Source organism: Danio aesculapii, chromosome 4 (genome assembly GCF_903798145.1).
Source record: "Danio aesculapii chromosome 4, fDanAes4.1, whole genome shotgun sequence".
In the NCBI taxonomy this organism is placed as follows: domain Eukaryota; kingdom Metazoa; phylum Chordata; class Actinopteri; order Cypriniformes; family Danionidae; genus Danio; species Danio aesculapii.
In genome coordinates this window covers 51,268,994-51,294,082 of record NC_079438.1, presented here as the reverse complement: position 1 = coordinate 51,294,082, position 25,089 = coordinate 51,268,994, and the positions used below count along the sequence as shown (strand labels likewise).

The following is a 25,089-nucleotide window of genomic DNA, read 5'->3' as shown; positions in this document are numbered from 1 at the left end:
CAATTTAGCTTATTTAATTCACCTATAGCGCAAGTGTTTGGACTGTGGGGGAAACCGGAGCACCCAGAGGAAACCCACACCATCACGGGGAGAACAGGAAAACTCCACACAGAAATGCCAACTGGACCAGCTGAGGCTCGAACCAGCGACCTTTTTGCTGTGAGGCGACATAGCTACCCACTGCGCCACCGTGCCACCCCATTTACATAATATACATATAATTTATTTTTTTATTTTGTGTATTTATTTTGCTTTACTTTTATTTTAGTTAAATCGTTTGTGATATAAATTGACTTATTAATAATTAAATATATATTTTTTTCATACATTTTTTACTTTTACTATACATACCTTTCTTAAATGTTCTTTTTAAAAAATATTCTACCAAAATAATTTTTAGCAGGCTGATATTTTATATTTAGTGATTCCTCTTGCTAAAATCTCTCCTTTTCAGCTCGCAAGAACCTGAACAACGTGGCAAATCAGAGGAAGCTGGACATCATGAATAATGTGGCCACGGGTCTGGTGTTTCTCACCGTCATCATCAACATCTTCATCACTGCATTCGGCGTGCAGAAGACAGGTCTCTATCCTAAGCAGTAAATAATCTGTAAGAAAAAAAAATAAATCAATGTTCAATATACACGCTACATTATAATAATCAAAATGCTTTTTAATTAGACTGATGAATAATTCTTTCATTTGCTTTCAGAGTCTCAGTAATGGATATGATGTCACATTCTTCAGTCCAGCCAATCATAAAAGACTTCCTTCTTCTTTTGATATTTGTTATGCTATGTAGAAAACCTATTTATTTCACAGAGGGCATTACATTAGAGTCTCATTCTCATATGAAACAACATTCATATATCATAGATGTCTAGAAGAAAAACTGTAATCAAATAACATTAATGCATTATTTAATAAGTGTGATATATTCATGCTGACTATAAACTAACAATAAATGTTCATTATAAAAACATTGCTCCACTGTCTACTGTGTGTGTGGTCCCTGAATTTATTATGTGTCATATTATAGTCTTTATTTTCTTATTTGTGTATGCTTCAATCAAATTCCTTTTTGTGTGGGGTTGTGTGTGTGTGTGTGTGTGTGTGTGTGTGTGTGTATAATCACCTTACTGTTTTTATTCATTGCCTATATAATGTGTAATGCTTTGGCAATATATATTGAATTTAATTAAGTATTATATTATAATTTTGAATTAATTTTCTACCACTCTTTCTCAGTCAGCAGAGCCTCTGAATTTTTTATATATATATAATATATGTGCAGTTGAAGTCAGAAGTATTAGCCTCCCTTAGATTTTTCTTCTTTTTTAAATATTTCCAAAATGATGTTTAACAGAGCAAGGACATTTTCACAGTATGTCTGATAATATTTTTTTCTTCTGGAGAAAGTCTTATTTGTTTTATTTGGGCTAGAATAAAAGCAGTTGTTTAAAAACCATTTTAAGGTAAAAATGATTAGCCTCTTTAAGCAATTTTTTTCTCGATAGTCTACAGTACTATAGTTGTACAATAACTTGCCTAATTTTCCTAACCTGTCTAGTTAACCTAATTAACCTAGTTAAGCCTTTAAATGTCAAATTAAGCTGTATAGAAGTGTCTTGAAAAATATCTAGTAAAATATGATTTACTGTCATCATGGCAAGGAAAAAATAAATCAGTGATTAGAAATGAGTTATTAAAACTATTATGTTTAACTGTATATATATATATATATATATATATATATATATATATATATATATATATATATATATATATATATATATATATATATATATATATATATATATACACAGTATATAAACTGTATATATACATATACACACATCTGGATTTATTAAGTATAAGGGTATAAGGTTGAGTGAAACATGAATATTAGTTTTATTTCCAAATTTAAATTTTGAGGTTTTAGAGATTTTTTCAGATCAGAATAAATGACTAAAATTCAATATAAAGAAGCCGTTCTTCCTATATAAAAAATAAAAACGTTTTGTGGCATAATATAACAAAAAGGTGCCATCTTGTCAGACATGTTTAATTTATTTTTATTTTTTTGACAATGCATTGCCAATGTTTTTACTTCAAAATGATTAATAAAGCCATTTTTTTTGCGAAATAACCAACTTTATATATCATTATAACATGGCAAATTTAGGCTTAAAAACATTTTTTAATAAATGTCTTTACTGACACATTCAATTAAAGTAATGCTTCCTTCTTGCACCAAAAAAATCAACTTAACTAAATAAATTAATAAAACTATTTGTATTATTGACTTCTACTGACCTCTAGTGGAATATATATGTATTCCACAGAAGCGACTAACACCATCACCACTACTACTACTTTTACTACTACTACTAATAAGTAATATATGAGGAAAATAACCATTGATATGGATGAACACTTTTTTGAATAATTAATTTTAATAATCTGATTAATTTCATTAATTTGGTGATAAAAGGAAAAGCTGAATTTGTATGTATTATATATTCATAAAATGAGCAAAAACTTTTATGCAACATTTATGCTTGTATTAATTACTTTGAGCATATTCTATATGTAAAAACATCCATATAAACCAATTATTATTTCTAGCAGCATATGATTCTGTTCATATGAATGATGGTGTGAAACGTTCAAGTTATTTTTTATTTCATACACACACACACATTACACACACACACACACACACACACATATATATATATATATATATATACACACACACATACATACATACATACATACATCCACACACACACGCACACACACACACACACACACACTATACAATAATACAATAAACAATAATGAATATTTATTAATTGTGTATAGAATTGTTATATTAATTACTAATATATTTATTGGCCCAAGATTTAGTACAGTAAAATAACATGTTGGGGAAAATATTATATATTTTTTTAATAAACAGGAAAAATCAAGAGAATTTTGTGAAAATTTGTAGTTTGTAATTGTTTTTTTTTTTTGTTTTTTGTTTTTTTGCAATAACTCGTTTAATTTAAATGTATTATCTTTTTATTCCTAGAGATGAGGTGACCTAACTCTTATCCTAATGTATATAACCGTTTGATAAAACTGTATTGTTTAAATTAATCAAAATATATTGTCTATATTCACAGAGAAATAATCATTTTCAAAAGGGGCTGTACTCATTTATGCTGAGCACAGTAAATGAACTTAAGAATACAACCAGCACTTCACCCAGCCTAAATGGTGTCACTTCGCATAAGCTCGTGCACATACCGCGGTCATGGAGGCCAGTGTCGGGCGCGCGCATCCCGGTTCGTTACGTCACTTGAAGCGCCCTGGCTCTTAGATCTGGCAAAGAGAGGAAGAAAACGACAGAAGTCTCTAAAACAGGGCTTTCCCCTCCGTTACCAGCTCTCAAAGTGATAACGGTCCGTCTACAACACTACACACAGGCACAGCCATCTCACCAAACCGGACTAACCTCTTGTAGAAGAAGGTAAGGAGCTTTTCAAAGTGATTTTTCCTTAGCTGAAGAGTCTGCTCGGACACAGCCATTGATAGTGTGGGTTTATGTGGAGATATATCGGTATATTGGCATAATGACAGGCTATATTCGTCCGTATGTGTCCGGACAAACTAAAGGGAAGGTAAATAAACCCGAGATTTCTCAATATGCGCACGAGTGACTGTTCAATTGAAACGCTGTTGCGCCAGCAGGCAATGGAGGAAAAGGAGGAGGGAAAAGAAGAAAAAATACACACACATTCCGTGTAAGAGAGCAGGCAGAGAGTCTCTTTCCATCCCAGGGTTTATGAGTCCATATAAACGGACAATCTGGACTCTATTGTGTGGTAAAAGCTCCTGAGAATCCGTCCTAAGCTCCAGCCCAGGCGGTGTCAAGAGGAAGCCCTGTGACTACATGTGCATTTCGCACTTTCATTCCTGATTTATTAGCTTTACCCTGTGTGGAGCAGGTTTAAATCGTCCGCGAGACGGCTACGGGATTGAATAGTAATTGTTACGAAGTATCTTCTCACTCTCTGTGACGTCAGCAGGAAAATATGTATGGGCTACAAAATATCGCGGACTCGTCGAATAGTTACAAAGTATCTCCTCGCCGGGGAAATATTTAGCCTAAACTCCAAAGCTAGTGTTTATTTTGGCGCAAAACACACAACAGCTTTGTTTATAAGCAGAGGATGTTGTTATGGAAGTAGTTTAGTCGAGTGTCAGTCTCGTTTGTAGCTAATGTTGATTGGCTCCGGTGTGTAGAATCCAATAAAGCCCCTCCCTTATTTTTTAAAGTAATTAATACACCGTATTTATTACACTATTTACTTTTGCTTTCTACTACTAACACCGAAACATTCTTAAATTAAGACAATTTATTTGAAGGGACTTTTTTCTGACGAGTTATTATTATTATTATTATTATTATTATTATTATTATTATTATTACTATTATTATTATTATTATTATTATTATTATTATTATTATTATTATTATCATTATTATTAATTCATTTATTTTCTTTTCGGCTTAGTTCCTTTATTAATCAGTGTAATGAACCGCCAACTTATCCAGCATATGTTTTACGCAGCGGATACCCTTCCAGCCCCAACCCAGCACTGGGAAACACCCATACACTCTCTTTCACACACATGCACTATGGCCAATTTAGCTTATTCAATTCACCTATATCACCTATAATTCACCATGTTTCCCTGAGGAAACTCACTCAGTGAGAACATGCAAACTCCACACTGAAATGCCAACTGACTTAGCCGGGGCTCGAACCAGCGACCTTCTTGCTGTGAGGTGATCGTGCTACCCACTGCGTCACCGTGATGCCTTATTATTATTATATTATTATTATTATTATTATTATTATTATTGTTATTATTATTGTTATTATTATTATTATTATTATTATTATTATTATATCATTACATTTTTTACTAAACAGTTATTACAACATTTTAATAACTCATCACCTTAGAATTACAAGGTTCTATCTGATATTTTTGTCAAAATTCAGTTATTGACATATTCTTATTAAATGACAACTCATTTACATTATGGGATGTTTTTTTTCCGGAAGTTGTTTACATTTTAAGACTTTTTATTAAAAAAACAAATGCTACACACATACTGTTTGCTATATGATATGCAAAAACTTTGAAGCTCAATATCTCAAAATCATTCAGAACCTTCATATAGAACCTTATAATTCCAAGGTGACAAACTATGTATATGTAATATACAAAACATATTACATATACAAACATATTACATACATATACATCACCAACAAAACAAAGCTTGCTTATATGAAAGAATAATTATTTCTACACTTATAATGTGCTTAGCATGGCCTAAATGAGTGCACCCCTCACACATCTCTTCCTCAAATGTATATTATCTACAGGAATGCTAGGAAATGTATTATCCTATAAGAAAAAGGTTTCAAAATAAAGGATGCATTTTGAATTAAATTAAAATTATCAATAAGAATAGTTTGTCTTTACATGACTTTACAAAATACAAACTTTTTTGAGTACTTTGTTCATTGATACTGGTTGTAAATTAGAAAATGATCATTTTTAATAGACTTAGAAATAGACTTTTAGGGCTGTTCAAGTTTTATGAAGCAAAGAGATATAAATCATATTCAACAGGTGTCTTTTGAATCAGTGTTGTGTTGTTGATTCTTGTATTTAGAAGCATTAGGATGTTTTAGCGGTCCTCTATGTATAATCACACACATTCTCCTCTAGATTAGACTAATAGTGATTTGATAACCATGCTGAGCAAGTGCTTTCTCTGTTGTGTGCATCTCAGCAGGTTTTTTCTCCAGTTGACACATTAGTCCTGTAACGATCAATCCGGTGTATCTGTGTTCGTCAGGAAGTTGAAATCGAGGTCTTACTGACATTGAAGGATTAGTTTGATGTCAGATTGACCTGGTGTTAACTCATACACGGCAACAAATATCACTGACCGGCACACGTCTGTCTAATTTATAACAACAGAGCTCATTTCATAATCAAAGTTATAGGTGGAAAATATGTACAGCGTAAATCCTTACTCTCATCCCTGCTGGTCCACTTGGCATTTCTGTGTGGAGTTTGCATGTTCTCCCCGTGTCCGTGTGGTGCTCCGGTTTCCCCCACAGTCCAAAGACAAGCAGTATAAGTGAATTGGATGAACTAAATTGGCCGTAGTGTGTGTGTGTGTGTGAGGGAATGTGAATGTATGGGTGTTGTACTGGGTTGCATTTGGAAGGGCATCCGCTGCATGAAACATGTGCTGGAATAGTTGGTGGTTCATTCCGCTGTGGCAACCCCTGATAAATAAGGGACTAAGCTAAAGGAAAACGAATGATCGAATGAATGAAATATACCAATGAAGGAGTCTAACAGTATTCAGGTACAGAAATAAAATAATAAAACTGCATAGTCTTCATTGTATAAATAATTAAAAACAATTAACCTTTTGTAAAGCTAAAAATGTGGCCAAATGCTTTAAACTTCAACTCAAAATATACCTAAAAATGCTTACAGGCCTTAAAACACACACACAATTCATAAAACAACTCCACAATCTTACCTGGTCAACTATAATCCTGACTCCACATTACAGATGCTGACTATTGCAGACTCACACTTAGCAATATCAATGCTAAAATAATATATTGTGCATGCCTAGTTGTGATGGACACCTGGTTTGAATCTTTTTAGAAGAACCAAACACTTTTTTAAAGGTAGAACAAGTGAGAAAAGTGAAGTTGTTTGTTTGAATAGAATTGAGATGTATTATCAGGATGAACCTCTGAGATTAGGGTGTATATGATTGACCTGCCTCTCCTTCTGTGAGATCTGGCCTGCTCCTGATTCTTTTTTCACCTCTGGAGGGTGCAACACATGTGAAATAAAGGGAGGATGTCTGGTGCTTGGATATGAAGACATGCAGGAAAGTTTGTCTTGTCAGCGTGTAGCAGCATGCTTTCCTTTCTCTGGGGGAAGGTATTGCTCTTGTAGTGGTTTGAAGTTGTTGGAGATGTATTTCTTATTTTTGGATATGTCAGTGTTATGCAGTCTGGCGTGTTAAGAGAAACACTTTTTGAACTGGCGAAGATGTTGTGGGATCTTTGCTGATTGGGGATTGATATTAAAGGAGGCAAGATAGCTTTGCAGGGGTGCATCCTGATTATTATTATTGTCATTTATTTATTTATATATTATACATCAGTCAAAATAAGATATTTAATTGTCAGTGCTATTTTTATTTGGCTTGTGTTTTTTTTAAATGTATGTGCTTTAACATTTTCCAGGTAAAGGTCATATTTGTACATAATAATAATTTAATAAAACAGATATCTTTGTTTATCTAATTTTCTAAGGTTATCTTTATGATTATATTTTATGGTATCAATGTAGGCATGGGACGATAACCGTTTTCAAGGTATACCACGGTTTTGAAAAGTCAAGGTTTTTAAAACAGCCAAATATTCTGCAATACCGTTCCTGAGGTATATGCGCGATTTTTATTTATGTTTTTTTTTGGTTTGTTTTTTTAGGACAACAGTATCTCCAGCAGAAAATATATCTAAAGATGTCGTTTTAAATTGCAAAAAATCTGTTTTTGAAACAAATGACAACAGCAGAAGTCAATGCTTCATTTAGCCTGAGATGTTTACTCTTCCAAAATATTTCAAAGGTTTCTCAAAATTAAATCTATTGTGTTTAAAAGGGTAAAACGTTTTTTTTTTTGTTTTGAACCCAGACGTTTAAAAAGAATATATTTTAGAGCAGTGATCATAATAATGTAAAACTGTGATCTTTTTTTTTTCCAAGGTTATCATACTGTCAGAATCTTAAACCAGCCCATGCCGAGTAAAATGTTGTAAATAGTTATTAAACAAAATTGTGATGCTTATTGTTTGTTTTAAGATTTCATTATGTCAATTTAATATGAGTTTGAATTATTATTAATTACTCATTTCCTATTTTATTACATTTTCTTTTAACTTTGGCAACATCTTCAGCTCGCATCATATGCTTAAATGTCTTGATCAAATCATACCGTTGAATGATCATTTAATAACACAGTTAAATGTAATTTATATTGAATATCACAATGTATATTAATTTTTAATATTGCAAATAAAATACTGTGTATCTAAACAAAACTGTTAAAAATGTTTCACTTTTTAAAATAAAAACCAACCAATAGTTTTTTTTAATTTATTTTAACAAACAAACAAACAACATTGTCTCAGAATATAAAACCAACCAATTCTTAATTAGCATATATGCAAAATTTCATGTAAATTTAATATGTGGCATTAATTAATTATATCTAAAATACACGCTGGGTTATTGCAACCCAATATTTGGTCAAATCTGGACAAACCCAATGTTGGTTTTTTTTTTTTTTTTTTTCAATTATTTTTTTCTTTCAATTAAGTTTAAATGACACTTTATTTTATTTTATTTTATTATTATTATTATTATATTATTTATTTTTTTTTTTACCTAACAGTTTTTCTCCATATTGAGCCAATGTTGATTTACAACAACCCATCTTTTTTTAAAAAGCATACTCACCAGTGTCAAGCTTATCACTATTGACCAAGATTTCACCATCTGTTCCATCTCATTTCGCCACAGTGGAATGAACCACCAACCTATCCAGCATATGTTTTACGCAGCGGATGCCCTTCCAGCCGCAACCCAGTACTGGGAAACACCCATACACTAAGACCAATTTAGTTTATTCAATTCACCTATAGCGCATGTGTTTGGACTGTAGGGGAAACTGGAGCACCCGGAGGAAACACGCCAACATGGGTAGAACATGCAAACTCCACACAGAAATGCCAACTGGTCCAGCCGGGACTCAAACCAGCTACCTTCTAGCTGTGAGGCGACAGTGCTAACCACTGAGCCACCGTGCTGCTGTTCTATCCAAATATTGATATAAATAATTATCCTATTAGATATTAGCATGCTAATGAAACCATCGGCACAATTTTTATGCTTGTCATCACCTCACTTGTGTGTCCTCCGCTAACCCTCGGGTGCACATTTTGATGACGTCTTTCACATTCACACTTTGCCCACAAATGCAGTAGCGGCTCACAGTGACCAGACCCGAGCTGTCCAGATAGAGAAACCCAGCAGGACTCTCTGTGGTTTAGCATGGTCCATCTCTGACCTAATTAACTCCCGCAGACAGACTGATGGACAAGAACCTGTCAGGCCAGAAGAAAAGCACATTCAACGGTTCATGCTAGCAGGTCAGGACTGGAGATGAGCATTGATTAGCTGATGCAGAGTCCCAGAGGAGAATTCAGACGGTTAATAATGTTTTCTGCTCAGGAGTTTGTAATGGCATCTTTGGCTTGTAGCTGTAAAGATGGAAGCTTGTGAAGCTGTAATGCTTAATATGAGAAGCATATGAATAAAATGAAACTATTTTAGTGGTTCTGGCCAAGAGATGCATTTTTATTACTACTGAGGTTTATGTAGTAGTGTGAATAATATGTAGACTGACAAAACGTAATGGTAATTTTTTTTGCTATCAGTATAACGATGATGCGAATCTTCACTTGCTTTGTTATTCAATTCACCTATGTTTAAAATCATTCATTCATTTTCTTTTCGGCTTAGTCCCTTTATTAATCTGGGGTCGCCACAGCGGAATGAACCGCCAACTTATCCAGCATATGTTTTACGCAGTGGATGCCCTTCCACCTGCAACCCATCTCTGGGGAACACACACACTCATTTCTCACTCATACACTACAGTCAATTTTAGCATACCCAAATCACCTGTACAACATGTCTTTGGACTTGTTGGGGAAACCGGAGCACCCTGAGGAAACCCACATGAACACGGGGAGAACATGCAAACTCCACACAGAAATGCCATCTGACCCAGCCGAGGCTCGAACAAGTGACCTTCTTGCTGTGAGGCGAAAGTGCTACCCACTGCACCACTGCATCGCTCTTCTTTTCATTCGATTTTGTTTGAATAATAGGTAATATATTAGTAACTACAGTGCAGTCTTTGCTATTTTTTCATCTGTTTTTATAAAAATTAATTACAATATGTAAATATCTGTAACACTTTAGTTTGAGTAAGTAATAATAAACTTATAATAACTAGTGGCTTATTACCAGCCTTTTATTAAGATATTAACTGTTTATTAGTACTTATAGTGTTTAATCTTGTTCTACGTCCTTAATCTTACACAAAAATCTGTCAAATTTAAAGTAAAAAAACAGCAGCTGTGGTTGCAGGAATTTAACTGCCAAAAATACAGTAGGATTGTAAAATACATTTCTAAACTTGTCACACACAAGAGTTTTGTAGTAAAAAAAAAACAGCTTTTACCACTAGAAGCATACTAATAAATAGAATATGCTCATTGTCATTAATGCAACTACTAAAACCCACGCATAAAATTGGTAACAAGCATAAAATTGAAATAATGCAATAAATATTATTTATCAACATTAGACTTTAACCTAAAACTCTAATGTGCATAACTCAAGAGAAAAACACTAAAAAGAACTAAAGTAATGTCAACAAAAAAGCATAATACTGTAAATGTCTTGCAGGGAATTATGGGAATGTGCATTTACAGTAATTCACCTTATATATTAAGGAAACGCATGCTTCAAACTTTTACTGTTAATCAATTCCATGCAAATGTCAACCTTGCCATGAAAAAAAAACGTTTTCACCAAAATACGGAAACCGTTTCTATGTTTTTTGTGTAGGCTTGTATTTTACAGTACTTTAGAAATACTCACAAATGTCTCTGTTAATGTTTTCAAACAATTATATTTGATTTACAAAAGTCAAACAAGTGACAATTTCACATCTGTCACATTCATAACGAAGAGATGTCACATCCATAATGACGCTTTTCCCCCATAAATGCAAAAATGTCAAATAAAATAAAGTCAATGATTTTTGTTCCATAGAGAGACATATTTTATCCTTTTGATTATTATTACTAATTTGATTATAGCATTATTTCTTTTGGGTTGTGCAGTTTAATTTACAGAATTTCTACACAGTATGTTATATACTGCAAACTCGCATGTTTATTTTTCTCATTTAAAGTACAAAACGAGTTCACAGATTGATATTTTTCTGGTCTCTTAACTCTGTGGTCAGTTGTTCTGGAAAAAATGTTTCAATATAATGTTACCATATACTTTCTATGTGAGTTTATGTTTTGAGTTTTTACTGCAAATGTCACATCAATAATGCTGGAATTGCTCTGTAGCATTTTTACAGTTTTCCCGACTGTTGAAATTATGGACGTTTTAATATCTAATAAATAATACTACTACTACTATTAATAAGCAGCTGAAAACAGACCTTACAATAAAGTGTGACCAAATAAGAAACAGATGATGAGAGATAATAACAACCAACAAAAAAAAAAAATAAAAATTTGATAAATTGTTCTTTTTTTAAACTGTTGCTTGTTTGTTCTGCACAATTTCTATTACAGTAAAACATATTCTACTGGACTATCCTGTGTTTAATGACAGCAGAAGGTTTGTTTTGTATAAAATGAACTCTCTTAAGGACATTTTTAGCAAAGTGTCACCAAGAAAAAATGTAGAATTATTATTATGTGTTAATGCTAAAAATCATTCATTCATTTTCATTTCGGCTTAGCAACCTTCTTGCTGTGAGACCTTACAATAAAGTGTGACGCTGCTAAGAATAATCTTATTTATTTTATGTTTTCATTTATTTGTTGTTTTAAATTGTATATTTATTAATGAAATGTTCTTGTCATGAACCTTTGTTGCAGACAAAGCATTACATTAAAAAATAACATTTTAAACTGTTGTATTAATTATATATCATGTTTGCAATCACTCTCACCAGCTTATAGCTGCAGGAAAACACTTTTGCTTGTTTGATATTACTTAACTCATAAGTCATTCCTTATAAATAAATAAATAAATAAATAAATAAATAAATAAATAAATAAACATACAGGGAGAATTTTCGCCCTTTGTGTTTATCTTTTTGCAATATTAGTAGTTTCATCACAATTTTTGCAAAGCGAATTTTTATATTATTGAACAAAGTTTGCTTCATTATGTAAAAGTATCACTCATAATAATGTACTTGTAGTTAGAAGGTCTAGAAGTCAGAATATTAAATCAGATGTACATAGCTCTGCCATAAATCTTTAACAAACGTCCAAAACAAGCATCATGCAGATTATTTTTGCAGTACTACTCGTATTGATTACACAAACACAACCTGATTCTAAGCCAAATAATCCAATGTGAAAGAGTCAAGGAAGGTGGACTCAAACTTCGGTTCAGATGAAGCAATCGAACAGTGTGAACACAGCCTACAGCTGTTTTGGCCTTGCAGTGCAGAGGAGGTGGGAGAACCTTCTATACCCTTGCTGATTCTCCAAAGAAAATCCTGAAACAGTTTACTTCTGTTTCCTTCATCCTCTGCTGAAGTGTTTCTCTTTCGATAAGTTCCAATTCAGCAGATAATAAACAGTTTTCTTTATTACTCACACATTAATGTCAGTTAATATGTGTAAATAGGAGGTAGTTGTATTTGATAAAAAGATGTAAACCAGATGTCATGTTGGATTTACTTTAAAGCTTACTTACATGCTTCATGCAAGTCATCAGTCGCTTGTCTCTTTTATTTAATACAACACTCAAGGTTTATATCATCTGGTGAATTATATTCATATCGCAATAGATGGAAAAACAAAATATCGCAATGTCAGATATTTATAGTTGCTCTCTCATATCAAATGTGCTTCTTTTCATTGGCATAAACATTCATTTTTAGCAGATGGATAAGGTTTGTTTACTATTTACTATATTATATTCATATTGCGTTATATAGCAACACACACAGCAATACAAAATATCAGATATCTCCAATAGCCACCCTAATATAAACGCTAAGTCAACTTTTAGAAAGATGTTGCATGCTTCTTTGCGTATACTTATTAAGTCATCAATCGCTTGTCTGATCCTTTTTTTTATATATACAGTATATATATATATATATATATATATATATATATATATATATATATATATATATATATATATATATATATATATATAATGTGTATATATATATAATGTGTATATATATAATGTATATATATATCTATATCTATATCTATATATATATATATATATATAGATAGATAGATAGATGTATATAGATAGATAGATAGATAGATAGATAGATAGATAGATAGATAGATAGATAGATAGATAGATAGATAGATATAGATATATAGATAGATATAGATATATATAGATATATAGATATATAGATAGATATAGATAACACTCAAGGTAAAATACCTGTCAGACATCTGATTCCTGTTCCCACCGTTCACCAGTTTTCTGAAGACAGGAGCAGTTTTCATGTGTGGACAGAATGAAATGCACTCTTGCTTGTTGTTGTCTGAATGCAGATGAATCAGCTTCTCTGCGGATGTTCAGTGATGTGAAGTGACAGGCCGTCAGACATCAGGCAGAGCACTTTTAAGTGAGCTCAAAGCTGACCTCTGTTCACTCATGTAAATATGGAGGAAAAGGCATGCACAAACTGTCCCATTGATTCTGTAACAGAGCTGAGAGGCATGATTCATAGGATTTGGGATGTGTAATACGGAGCGGCTTGTTTAAATGTATACAGTATTGATTACGGTAGGCAGCTTTTGCAGATTGAAGTGCGAGTTAGTGGCTGTGATTTAGGATGTGGGCTTGGATGCTTTGCTCATGTTTTCTGACTCAGCACTCAAAGCATTACTTTAAAAGATTTGACTCGGTTTAGCTTCATGTCGCGAGTCATCAGCGAAATAAAATGCTTTGCTTTCTTTTGGGGTGCGTTTCATTTATCCTCTTTGTTGAAGTAGCGCTGGGTCATATAGTGGAGATTCACTATTTATTTGGGATGATTTTGGGGGCAGTTAGATGGGAATTTAAATTGGCCATTTAATTTAACGAGTCATTTTGGGATAAATGTTGTGGGTTTTTATTATGTGGAATAAAAATAGAGATCAGTTGTTCAATAGAAGTTCCTTTTTGGCCATATATACAGTGCTCAGCATATATGAGTGCACCCCTCACAAATCTCTCATTTAAATAAAAGTTTTCTATAGGAAGCTTTGCAATATTATATTTGTGCATATACATCAGATTAGTCAGTACTGAAGCCAAATCTGGAGCTAAACTAACGATGATGGAGCTAAACTGGAGCTAAACTAACAAAACTAATGATAACGGTCCAAAATTAGTAGCCCACATTAATATATTAGGAAAAAATATTAAATAAAAAAATTCAAAACAGAAAAATTTAAAAGAAACAAAACAATTATGAAGTTTTGTATTTTTTATTTTTTTTAATAGTTTACATGCATTTAATTGTATTATCTTTCTATTTCTATAGATGTTCGGTGACTAAAATTGAATTTATATAAGTATATCTGTTTCAAAAATCTGTTTTGTTCAAATGCACTAAAATATGACCGATATTCACCGAGAAATGGATAAAAATATTCATTTTCCAAATGGAGTGTACTCATCTATGTTGAGCACTGTATATATAAAACTGTACTTTAATGTTTCCAATACCTTTGTGAAAATAAAATGACAAAATATGGGTGAAATACAATTTCTTCATCATTCATTCACAGATATATTTATGTGCAACAAATTTCTCACATGTTTGATTTGTTCTTTATTTATTTTTCAATGTTTTTATAGAATTTAATTTTGTTAAAAACTGTGTGAACCAGACAGAATATTAAATTATGTATCATTTCAGAGTGTACTTTCCCACCCCAACAAATGAAAAAATAATAATAATGAAAAACAGAAAAAAACATTTTAATTTAGTTGTTTGATTGTAGTTTTTATTTATAAATTAAATAGATTAACTTTATTTATGTATTTTTGCATATTAAATTAAAACTAAAATACTTCAATACCAAAATCTTGTTATGATTTGAGTGTATGAAATAAAATAAAATAAAAATCAAGTAAAATCAAATCTAATATAAATAAAAGAAAATAGAATAAAAAAGAAAACAAACAAATAAATAAATAGTAAAGCAAAATAAAATATTTTAAAAGTTTTTAGTTTATCCAGTAAGCCTTTCTGCTGTTTGTATCATCCTCCATTTGCCCTGATTCCTCTCTCCTATCCAGTATGTTTCTTTCCAGAGGCTTAAACATTCATTTTTAGCAGTTGGATAAGGTTTATTTACTTTCGTTTGTAAATACCATGCAGCTTCTTCCAGAAATACAGTATTATTAAAAAGAAGGTCTATGGTTTTACCTTCTGAGGTTGATTACACGGTAAACACGGGCGAGTTTTGTTTGTGAGGATTTAGGCTAAATGTAATGGAAACTTACAGTACTTCTCCACAAGGCATTGAGAATATGCCTGCTGAAGAAGACAGCTTTCTGTAATGGAAGGAAGAGATCTGGCTGGAAAGAGGGATAGAGAGATAAATAAATGGAGGAAGGGTGTCTTTTTCTTGTCGTGTCCACTATCCAGGTGTAATCCACCTGCCTGGGGCGAGACAGATGGCAGCTGCTTTAAAGGAGAGGACCATCATGGATCTTAAAGCAACAGTTCACCTCAAAATAAACTGTCAGTACACTGAAAAAATGATTGATTGGATTTACTCATTTTTTAAGATAAAGTGGTTGCAACAATTGAAATAAGCTGAATTTAAACAAATTAAGTTAAACCTTACAAAATTTATTTTGTTTGATTAAATTCAGCCCATATTAATTGTTTGCAACCACTTAATACCTTAATTGTTTTAGTAAATCCAATGGTTTTTTTTCAGTGTTTGCTTGTTTTACATTAAAATAACAATGGGCTGATAATTTACTCACTCTCAGACTTTCAACAATTACATTTCTTTATTATTATATTATATTATATTATATTATATTATATTATATTATATTATATTATATTATATTATATTATATTATATTATATTATATTATATTATATTATTATCTTAAAATTAATATTCTTCTTCTTCTTATTATTATTATAATTATATAACTTTATTATTTTTATATTATTATTATTTTATTTTTATATTATATTATTATTATTATTATTATTATTATTATTATTATTATTATTATTATTATTATTATTATTTGTCTTAATTATATTATTATTATTTTATAATAATAATAATAATAATTATTATTATTATCATTATATTTTATTATATTATTTATCTTAAATGTATTTTATTTTATTTTATTATATTTTATTCATTCATTTTCTTTTTGGCTTAGTCCCTTTATTAATCTGGGGTCGCCACAGCGGAATGAACCGCCAACTTATCCATCATATGTTTTACGCAGCGGATGCTCTTGCAGCTGCAACCTATCTCTGGGAAACATCCATACACAATTATACACTATGGCCAATTTAACCTACCCAATTCACCTGTATCGCACGTCTTTGGACTGTGGGGCAAACCGGGGCACCCGAAGGAAACCCATGCGAACGCAGGGAGAACATGCAAACTCCCCACAGAAATGCCAGCTGACCCAGCCAAGGCTCGAACCAGCGACTTTCTTGCTGTGAGGCGACAGCATACAGTATACAGTAGGTAGTACTGTATATTATATTATATTATATTATATTATATTATATTATATTATATTATATTATATTATATTATATTATATTATATTATATTATATTATATTATATTATATTATATTATATTATAAAATCTTAAAATTATATTGTTATTGTTATTATTATTATTATTATTATTATTAAATAATTATATAATTATTACGTTTCTCCTTATAATACATTTATGACACAAAATAATAAAATTCTATATCCTCAGCAACATTCTGATAATTATTTCCATATAATTAGCAGACTACCTATTACATAAATAGATAAAAGCTGATAATTGTAAATTTGGTAATTAAGCAACTGTAAAAGCGATTATCATCTAAAAGGAGTCTGCCATTTACACATTTCGTGGTGCTGCTGGTCTCTAAGTGACTGCTAACCTCAGTTTGAACTCTGCTCCTCCTCTAACACATGCGATACATCTCAGTTATTTGTGAATGGCTCTCTCTAGAGTCTAGTTGGCCTGATCTCCTTGGATGTGCCCTGTTCAGCAGAGGCTCACAGTGAATGTTTTTTTATGCGTATGCTCAGCTGATTTGAGCTGCAAATAAGGCAGGTAAAAAAGCAAATCTGCAGTTGTTGTTATTAAGTATGTGTGACAGATTTAGATTTTCAGTTTCATCAATTTCGTACTATATGTGAACAAGTATCATATATCATAGCATATCATATCAGATATATCATATCATATCATATATCATATCATATATCATATCATATATCATATCATATATCATATCATATATCATATCATATATCATATCATATCATATCATATCATATCATTCATTCATTCATTCATTTTCTTTTCGGCTTAGGCCCTTTAATAATCAGGGGTATGTGGAATGAACTGCCAACAAGTTTTAGCTGAAAACAGTAATCAATATTTGGTGGAACTACTTTGTGTCAAACGTAATTTTAACTTTAATTCTTGACCATATCTATTCCAAATTTTAAATAAAAATGTTAAAAAAACACAAAAAAACACCTTTTTGCTTGCATTTTGAATAACAAAAAATTGCCATCTTTCATGACGTTTATATAATTTAGTTAATTTTATTTTTAGAAAGCACAATACTCAAGTTTTAGCTACAAAAAAATATTTTTTTTGGTGTAAAAACTTAGATTTAGAGCAGAACATGACAAGATTTGTCATTTTCACAAACTGTAATTTTCTGAAATTGCTCTAAATAACAAAATATTTGTATTATAAATTTGAAGAAAAAGATGATCAGATGTTTGTAGAACAAATATAGTAACATTTTACTTAAACTCATGCATATATAATCCAATAAATCCAGAAAAACTAAATTTGCAAGCAGTCTCTTAATTCTAGTCATAGACTCTGATGATGAATACATACAGGCCGTTACATAAGCTCTGGCATTTAAAGCGTGGTCTTAACTTCAGGGAATGTTACGGGGCTCCTCATGCCCAGAGCTTTAATGATTTGCCTTCCGTTGTTTCAGCAGCGGCAGAGGAAGGAGATCTGTGGCCGCTCTGTTTCTTATCAGCAACACCTCCGTTCACTATCACAGCCTCTGCAAACAGTTCCTCCACCAGACTCCCCTGTTTCGATTCTCTGCTTTCTTCATAGCCTTTGTATCATGTTCAGTAAAACATGTTTGACAGTCCATTTCCAGCCTGAAGGGAGTCTGCGGTCGACATACTTCAAGTTGGGTTCGTTTTCATGTCGGCTGTGGCTCTAATGTTAGATTCTTTCCTTTAAGAGAGTGAGGGTATGTTGGTTTTTGGGCACGATCACAACCCTGAAAATTTCCTGGCTTTTGGGACTGATCATAACATGGCTCCAATGTGCACTGCTATTATTTGGTTATGGCATATGTAATACTGTCTCCGGTCAAAGCATCTATTTAGGCTAATTATAGTATATGCAGGGGGGTAAAATAAGTATTGAACCTGTCATGATTTTTCCTGTTATACATGCTGTTGACATGACCCAAATTTTAGTAAAAACCCAAGCAATCCAAACATGTAAATTAGACAAATTTAATTATACAAGAGAAATTATTGAACTACTTAAATTAAACCTACTTATTAAACTACTTAGTACGTCAAATAAAACACCTTTTTTGGTAATGGCATCTTCAGGACACCTCTTGTATGAATAATGACGTTGCATGCATTGCTCGCATGTGATATCTTTCCCCTTCCCCCATACTTAAGTAGAATCTTTAAATCTAGAAGGATCTGTGGGTCTTGTCTAGATCTTTAAAACTGAAGACTGTCTAAAACTCTGATGTTTAGTTCTTATTTTCCATTGTATTCAGGTCAGGTCATTGGCTAGGCCATTCCATCAGCTTTATTTTCTTTCTCTGAAAGCATTTGAGAGTTTTCTTCGCTGTGTTTTGGATCATTGTCTCACTGAAATATGCACCCTGGTTTCATCGTCATCATTAGTAATGTAAACCAGCTAATATTAATTTACACTGACAAGGGGAAGGGTTGCTTTCTAGCTATTGAGAGATTTCAGCTGCTGTCTTTCATAGTCTTTTTACACCTCTTTTCTTCATGTGTTCGATATTTTTTCAAGCCAAGTTGAGCTTTATTGTCATTCCACTCCATAAAGTCGAACAAAATGTCATGTCTTGCAGGACCACGGTGCTACATAAATAAACACAATCATAAATATAAACATAACACTGGACAAAAGAGCTATTTTTACACATAATTATACATATACTATAAATAGTTAACTATAGACATAAGCTTCGGCAAACTATCCAAGTATTTCATGTAAAACAGAAACAATATTGTGCAATATTTTGTACAAAAGAGGTTTTTAAGGTTGAAAAAGTAAGAAGAGCAATGTTATTTATGGTAATTTCACCAGTAATCATTGTTTGCTTTATTGAGTCCTTGTAAGCTGGAGTTTAAGAAAAGTATCCGGTGCATATAGAGCGAGGAGTGTTCCTACAGGTGGTTTGTCAAGTAGTTTTGTTTTCTTTGTGTGTATGGATACAAATACTTTGTATAGGTTACTTTGGTTGTTCCAGACATCTGGTGATTTTCAAGTGTACTAAGATGTACTCAATACTTAATTTGTCCGCTATAATCTAAATAGCAATTTACAACTCTTATAACTCATTATATTCATATCACGCATTTAAACCTTTTACAAAATCACTCAAGACTGCATGCCATCAATATTTTAGCCATTTATAAAGATATATAACTGTCTTGCCATCTGAGATTAGGTTAGACGTTGACATAAACATTACAATCATGTTTTACAATAGTATTACAGCATACTATAAATGCATATTTGTAGTATTTGTTGCTCATTTTGGCATCTCATAGAGAGTTTGCACCTAGAAACTATGTCAGTCTTAATAATTGGATGCATACTGAAGTTGTGGCAAATACCAAGTTTATAATAAAAATCTTGACGATTTAATGATTTAAACTGGTAAATTTGCTAATAAAATAGCATCATCGTCAGTTCAAAAGGTCCACTCGTCATGCATCATGTGATCTGGTATTGCTACAAAACAAAGAAGTGTTTTACAAGAGACAATGAGGTATTTCATCAGGGATAAACACACAACACACAAGACAAAAGGCAGCTGCCGCTTGTGACTCAAATAAACAGTGCTTTTCTTTGAGCATGTATATCGTTGTGTTCGTGTGTGGTTAAAGATTTGGTTTTGGAATACTGTCAGTGGCTTTTTTTATTGATTTATACAGCTATAATTAAATATTATTAGCATTTTGTTTCTCTTAAATGAAGCAGTCTCTGTGAAAACCTCATAAAAATTAAATGTAGTTTCTGCAGGCATTTTTATTAAAATTGTAAAATATATTATAATATAAAATCTTTATTTTTTTAAAGTGATAAAAGCTAAATAAATACAAAATAGCAATCAAAAAAAGCAACAAACCTTTATTATCAGATGATTTTGATTAAATACAAAAATAATGTTATTATTATGGCAGTTTAATAACATCCTTATATTATATTTTAGTCCTTAATATTATTTACTTATTTATTTATATATTTTCCCCCCTCATTTTCTGGATTCTCAGTTTTTGTTTTGAATCTGTATGTACAGTACATGTGGACATTTATGCAATAATTAGTATTTACTGTATTAGGGTTGTGCAAAAATACATATTTTTACAGTTAAATGAATGACTGACGGGTTAATTCTCAAGAAATCTAAAATGAAGTCAGCAGATGTGAAGCATAAATAGGGATATAATGTAAAAATAATGGTATATTACACAATATCAGCTCAGCTAAAACATATGAGACCTGTCAGATATTAAAGAAAGTTTCCACTGATAATAAAGGACTGTGGGGAGAAGATGGAGAGATATGGTATGATAGGCAGAAAGTGGAGCTGGGAGTGCAGAATAGGTGTTGGACCGAAGCCACGGAGCTAAAGTAAATACAGTGTGGCATGTGAGTGACCTACATAGAGCCCAGTGAAGGAGGTTAAAGCCAGACCTGTTCATTAGCCTATTATTTCCTCTCTGGGAACAGTAGGCGCCAGGGAAAACTCTGCTATCATGATGAAAATATGTGACAGGGGGAGCGATGTGATATTGAATCTACATTGAGATATTTGATCGAGATTTCTGGTATTCTTGCCTCTTAAGCAATAGTAAAGTGTGAATACTGACATAATGAAATGTCCGATTCATTCATACTGGAAGCTAGAGGGAGCAATTGTGCATAAACTCTACATATGCATCACAGAAAAAGTAAAGACATCCAGCTGTAGCTGAATAAAAATAAAATGCCTAAATCAGACATGAGAAGCAAGACAATCACAAAAAAAAAAAAAAAAATCTGCAATAATTGGTTGTTTGTATTCAGAATCATACTTTTACAAAACTATATCCCATAAGTACTGCTGTAGTATATTTATTTACTGTACAGACATGAAGTATCCAGTTGCAGATTGTAGGCTTTTTCATTATTATTGCAAGAAATCAGTTCTTATTAAGGGAAGTATTTTGACCAGTATATCACAGATTATAAGATCACCCGTCCATACACAGGAATTGTTTTAACTCTTCCTCCTCCTTTTCAAATTGGTGACAAATGTCTTAGTGTAGTGCGAGAGAAAACATTTTCTGTGCCTTTGCATATGTAACAGGTTACAACCTTTGTTATTAAGTAATATTTTTTTAGAAAATGTGGTGAAACATTTTTTTTCTACAAAAGTGTTTATTGTTGTATTTAAATATGTTCAATTATTTAATTGTATATTATCGCAAAATATAAAATTTCGTGTTAGAAAAAGCTAAATCTAATATGAGTAGAAAAAAGAAAAACAAAAATAATCTGGAACAAAATGTAATTAATTTATTTTTTAACATGGTACGCAGAAGAATCTTAATTGATTTTTATTTATTATAAGTAGTATATAGATGATGTTGGATGTATTGGGTGTTGCGATAGTACTTTGTGCTGTTTATTAGAAAACAAAGTTGTTGTTTTTGTCATGTTATAATCAGTAGTGGTGCAAGTTCCAGAATTACATTTGTAAAAAACCTGTCCTTAGCTATGGCCTTCGGTGACAGGATACTTATTTACTCTCTGTTCCTAATAGGCATGGGACGATAACCTTTTTTAAGGTATATGGGGTTTGGAAAAGTCAAGGTTTTAAAAATGCCAACATTTTCTGCAATACCATTCTTAAGGTATATAAAAATTTAATTTTAATTTTTTACATTTTGTTTTAAGTTTTTTAGAACGACAGTAACTCCAGCAGAAAAGATATCCAAAGATAGCCTTTCATATTGTAAATAAATTTGCGTTTTTGAAACTAATGAAGACAGCAGAAGTCAATGATTGATTTGAATTATTTAGCCTGACATGTTTACTGCTCCAAAATATTTTAAAAGTTTCTCAAAATAAAATATATTGTGTTTAAAGGGGGAAAAATTGTTTTACCCAGACATTTAAAAAGGATATATTTTAGAGCAATAATCACAGTACCGTAAAAACTGTGATATTTTTTTATCCAAGGTTATCATGCCGTCAGATTCTTAAACCAGCCCATACCTAGTTCCTAAAGTGCGGACTGAGATGGGAAAATAGGCTTTTGAATACGCAGCACCCTTTGCATTGATTAATCTACAAACAAAGTTGCAATTTAAAGAATTGATTTCACTAGACGCTTTTTAAAAAGAGTATGAATGATTTAGAAATTGATCCACAGGCTTGTAGATGTTTTGAATAGTTTGGTTGTCAATGTGTGATTCATGTTAACTGTTAACTGTTTTTTGTTTGTTGTCTGTTAGACCCATGTGGCATGTATACTGCTTAGTCTTAGCCAGGACGCTCTTGTAAAAGAAATTTTTAATCTCAATGTGTCTTTTCTGGTAAAATAAAGGTCAAAATAATAAATTACTTTTGAAAGTAATGCATTACAATATTGAGTTACTCCCCAAAATAGTAACGTGTTGCATTACTTAGTTACTTTTTATGTTAAGTAATGCATTACGTTACTTTTGAGTTACTTTTGCCTAACTTGCATTACAATTTTAAAAAAGTAACTCAAATATGATTACTTAATTTTTGAAAGTTATGATTTACTTCAGTTGTTACTTAGAAAATAATATCATTACATATCTTGCGTTACTTGTAATGCATTGCCCCAATGCTATTTATAATATTGTGATTAATAAATCACTCTTCCAAAATGTGTTAAAGTTTGTAAAAAATCTAAAGTCTCTCTCTCTTTCTGTTGCAGAAATATAACATGACCAGGATAAATGGAAAAACCAGCAACTCTTCAAGAAGATGAGACATTGCACTGTTAAAATATAGATCATAGATCCTTTACTAGATTTACAGAAATCATCATCTCCACCAATAACATCCGTATTCTGTATACCCCTACTGTTCACTAACCAGAGCCACAATGTACGGCAGTGCCCGATCTGTGGGCAAAGTGGAAGGCAACCACACCAGTGGGAGCACCCAAAGTCCTGGGCGTTCGCCCCGTCTCCCTCGGTCACCCCGTCTCGGCCACCGTCGCACCAACAGCACAGGGGGCAGTGGAGCCGGAGCCGGTCCAGGTGGTAAAACCCTTTCCATGGAGAACATCCAGTCCCTCAATGCCGCCTATGCCACTTCCGGGCCCATGTATATGAGTGACAATGAGGTGGTTACATCTGGTCCAGACCTCCCCAAAAGCACCATGACCCTGGGGCGCACCAGTGGGCGAGTACCCTACGGCGTCCGTACGACTGTAATGGGATCCAGTCCAAACATCGCCACTGGATCCCCTGGCGCCACTGATGCCATTGCTTTCGGAGACCACCATATGCCTTCCACCTTGGCGTCCACTGTGCCTCATTCGCTGAGGCAGGCGCGGGACAACACCATCATGGACCTGCAGACCCAGCTCAAGGAGGTGCTTCGGGAGAACGAGCTTCTGCGGAAAGAGGTAGACATGAAGGAGAGCAAACTCAGCTCCTCCATGAACTCCATTAAGACCTTCTGGAGCCCCGAATTGAAGAAGGAGCGAGCCCTGCGTAAGGATGAAGCTTCCAAGATCAGCGTGTGGAAGGAGCAGTATCGAGTCGTCCAGGATGAGAACCAGGTGAGAGAGCCATTGCTTTGCATTCTGCTTGAAAAAGCACATAATGTTTTTGCAATGCATTTAACTTCTTGCACTTTTCAGCCTTAATGAGAATATTTCAGAGAATAATGCAGGGTTCCCACTCTTCTTGAAAGTGCTTGAATTTTTAGACATATGAATTCAAGGCCTGAAAGTACTTAAAAATCAAACACAGGTTCTTGAAAGTCCTTGAATTGAAAGTTTATGGTGTTATTGGAACAATTGTACCATTCTGCTGTTCAGAAAATATACAATAAAACTGAGAAATCCTTCATTTAAAGATCTTAAATTTAAATCTTGGACAAGAACTAGGACACATAATGCACGTTTGATCAATATTTCAGAGTCTGCGTTTGAATATTACCAGGATTGAATTCAATGAATTGTATTAAAGTTCTTTGATCATGTCGGTGCCAATGGCGTAGTGGAAAGTGCACCGAAACATGCACTCTGGTGCTCACGGCGACCCGAGTTCGATTTCCGCCTTGAGGTCCTATGCCAATTCTTTCCCTCTCTCTGCTCACCACACTTTCCTGTCAATTCTCTCTACTGTCCTGTACAATTAAGGTGAAAACCCTTAAAAAAAAGAAAAGTTCTTTGATCATGACTATGATATTTATTAAATTTCCTTTCGGCTTAGTCCTTTATTCATCAGGGGTTGCCAAAGCGGAATGAACTGCCAACTTATCCAGCATATGTTTCATGCAGTGGATGCTCTTCCAGCGGCAGTCC

General features: G+C 32.6%; 2 protein-coding genes and 1 long non-coding RNA gene across 9 annotated transcripts in view; 2 read left to right on the top strand and 1 right to left on the bottom strand.

The window, feature by feature from the left end:
* ninj2 (ninjurin 2) overlaps positions 1-995 on the top strand; it is a 43,013-nt gene extending 42,018 nt beyond the window's left edge. For 3 of the 4 annotated variants that reach the window (XM_056456012.1, XM_056456011.1, XM_056456009.1), the window contains 2 exons: positions 455-610; positions 713-995. In XM_056456012.1, the coding sequence (XP_056311987.1) occupies positions 455-603 (149 nt within the window). In that variant the 3' untranslated portion in view covers positions 604-610; positions 713-995. The remainder of the gene's footprint in view (positions 1-454; positions 611-712) is intronic. The other variant, XM_056456010.1, reaches the window with a different exon arrangement.
* LOC130223252 (uncharacterized) lies at positions 543-3,819 on the bottom strand. Its single transcript, XR_008836635.1, has 3 exons — positions 3,506-3,819; positions 3,298-3,372; positions 543-608 (listed from the first exon to the last, which is right to left on the bottom strand). It is a non-coding gene; the product is annotated as an uncharacterized LOC130223252 (long non-coding RNA).
* erc1b (ELKS/RAB6-interacting/CAST family member 1b) overlaps positions 3,325-25,089 on the top strand; it is a 321,625-nt gene continuing 299,860 nt past the window's right edge. For all 4 annotated transcript variants that reach the window (XM_056456008.1, XM_056456007.1, XM_056456006.1 and 1 more), the window contains exons 1-2: positions 3,325-3,520; positions 23,485-24,339. In XM_056456008.1, coding sequence (XP_056311983.1) covers positions 23,656-24,339 — 684 coding nt within the window. In that variant the 5' untranslated portion in view covers positions 3,325-3,520; positions 23,485-23,655. The remainder of the gene's footprint in view (positions 3,521-23,484; positions 24,340-25,089) is intronic.